Here is a 1261-nt window from a genome sequence, read left to right on the forward strand (position 1 = left end):
GTATCACATACTATTTAGCCTGATCTTTTCCTCTTTGGTAAAAGCAAACTTTTAGTCTCTCCTCAAAACCTTCAGGTATACAATGTATTACACGTGTAACGTACAGGGTATGCAACTCGATTCAAGAAACTATTTTCATGTCCACGTTGTAACGCGTGGGGTCGCTGATGACCACGTGTTGTTGTGAGCTCGGTGTTTTCAGTCTCCTCCTTCCCGTGTGAAGCGTCAGCAGACTGCGAGTGCTTTGTGCGAAAAACACGAGCGGCGAGGAAGAGGAGAGGACTGGAGTGGATGGGATTTAAAATGTTGCCCGATCGAGTGGCGTTTTATGGATGAATATAATTTGTATCGCGTCACTTTCTTTGAAAGCAGCGATGGGCCGTGGAAGGAATGACGGGATACTCTGTTGGCTGTTCATCCTGTTTTTATCTGACTGGTCTGCTGCTCAGATATTCTACTCTGTTTCCGAGGAGGTGGACAAAGGGACTGTGGTTGGGAATCTCGCAAAGGATTTAAATGTCAACGTTCGAGATCTGCAAACGAGGAATCTAAATATCGTGTCTGGGTACAGTAAGAAATATTTCGAAGCTAATTTCAAAACGGGGGATCTTTATGTCAACGAGCGACTAGACCGCGAGGAGCTTTGTCCAAACACGATCAAATGCACGCTAAACTTAGAGGCGATACTGAGCGATCCTATGGTACTCCATCGCATTGAGGTGGTTATTGTTGATATGAATGACAACGCACCGGCCTTCGTTGAGAAGTCATATTCACTTAACATATCTGAATCATCACCTAAGGGCGAACACTTCTTGCTTCCCCTGGCTCTTGATGCAGATACGGGAAGTAACTCAGTAAAGACTTACAGGCTGAGTCAAAATGAATACTTCTCCCTCGATGTGCAGGGAGGTGGAGAACATAGTGCATCTGCTGAATTAGTGCTACTGAAAGCTTTAGATCGTGAAAAACAAGCTGTCATTAAACTATCGCTGACCGGTGTAGATGGAGGAAAGCCTCCTAAATCCGGAACCTTAAACATACAGGTAAATGTTCTGGATGTCAATGATAACACGCCGTCATTCAGTAAAACACTCTACAAGGCGCGGGTGAATGAAAATGCTCGAGCTGGATCATCGGTGATTCAACTGAGTGCGACAGATTTAGACGAAGGGGACAACGGGAGGATCACTTATTCTTTTGTCAAGCGTGGAAATTTCGATCCCGCAGATATGTTTGTCATGAACGCAGAAACTGGGGA

General features: G+C 45.0%; 1 protein-coding gene across 1 annotated transcript; it reads left to right on the plus strand.

The window, feature by feature from the left end:
• Nucleotides 1-6: 6 nt before the first annotated feature.
• LOC116380931 (protocadherin gamma-C3-like) lies at nt 7-1256 on the plus strand (the record flags this gene model as incomplete). The annotated part of the gene is made up of 1 exon (XM_031842742.1): nt 7-1256. A coding segment is annotated over exon 1 (924 nt), but the record flags the coding sequence as incomplete, so codon positions are not given.
• Between the last annotated feature and the right edge of the window lie 5 nt (nt 1257-1261).

The sequence above is a fragment of the Anarrhichthys ocellatus genome, unplaced genomic scaffold (genome assembly GCF_004355925.1).
Source record: "Anarrhichthys ocellatus isolate YVR2014 unplaced genomic scaffold, GSC_Weel_1.0 scaffold9774, whole genome shotgun sequence".
NCBI lineage: Eukaryota > Metazoa > Chordata > Actinopteri > Perciformes > Anarhichadidae > Anarrhichthys > Anarrhichthys ocellatus.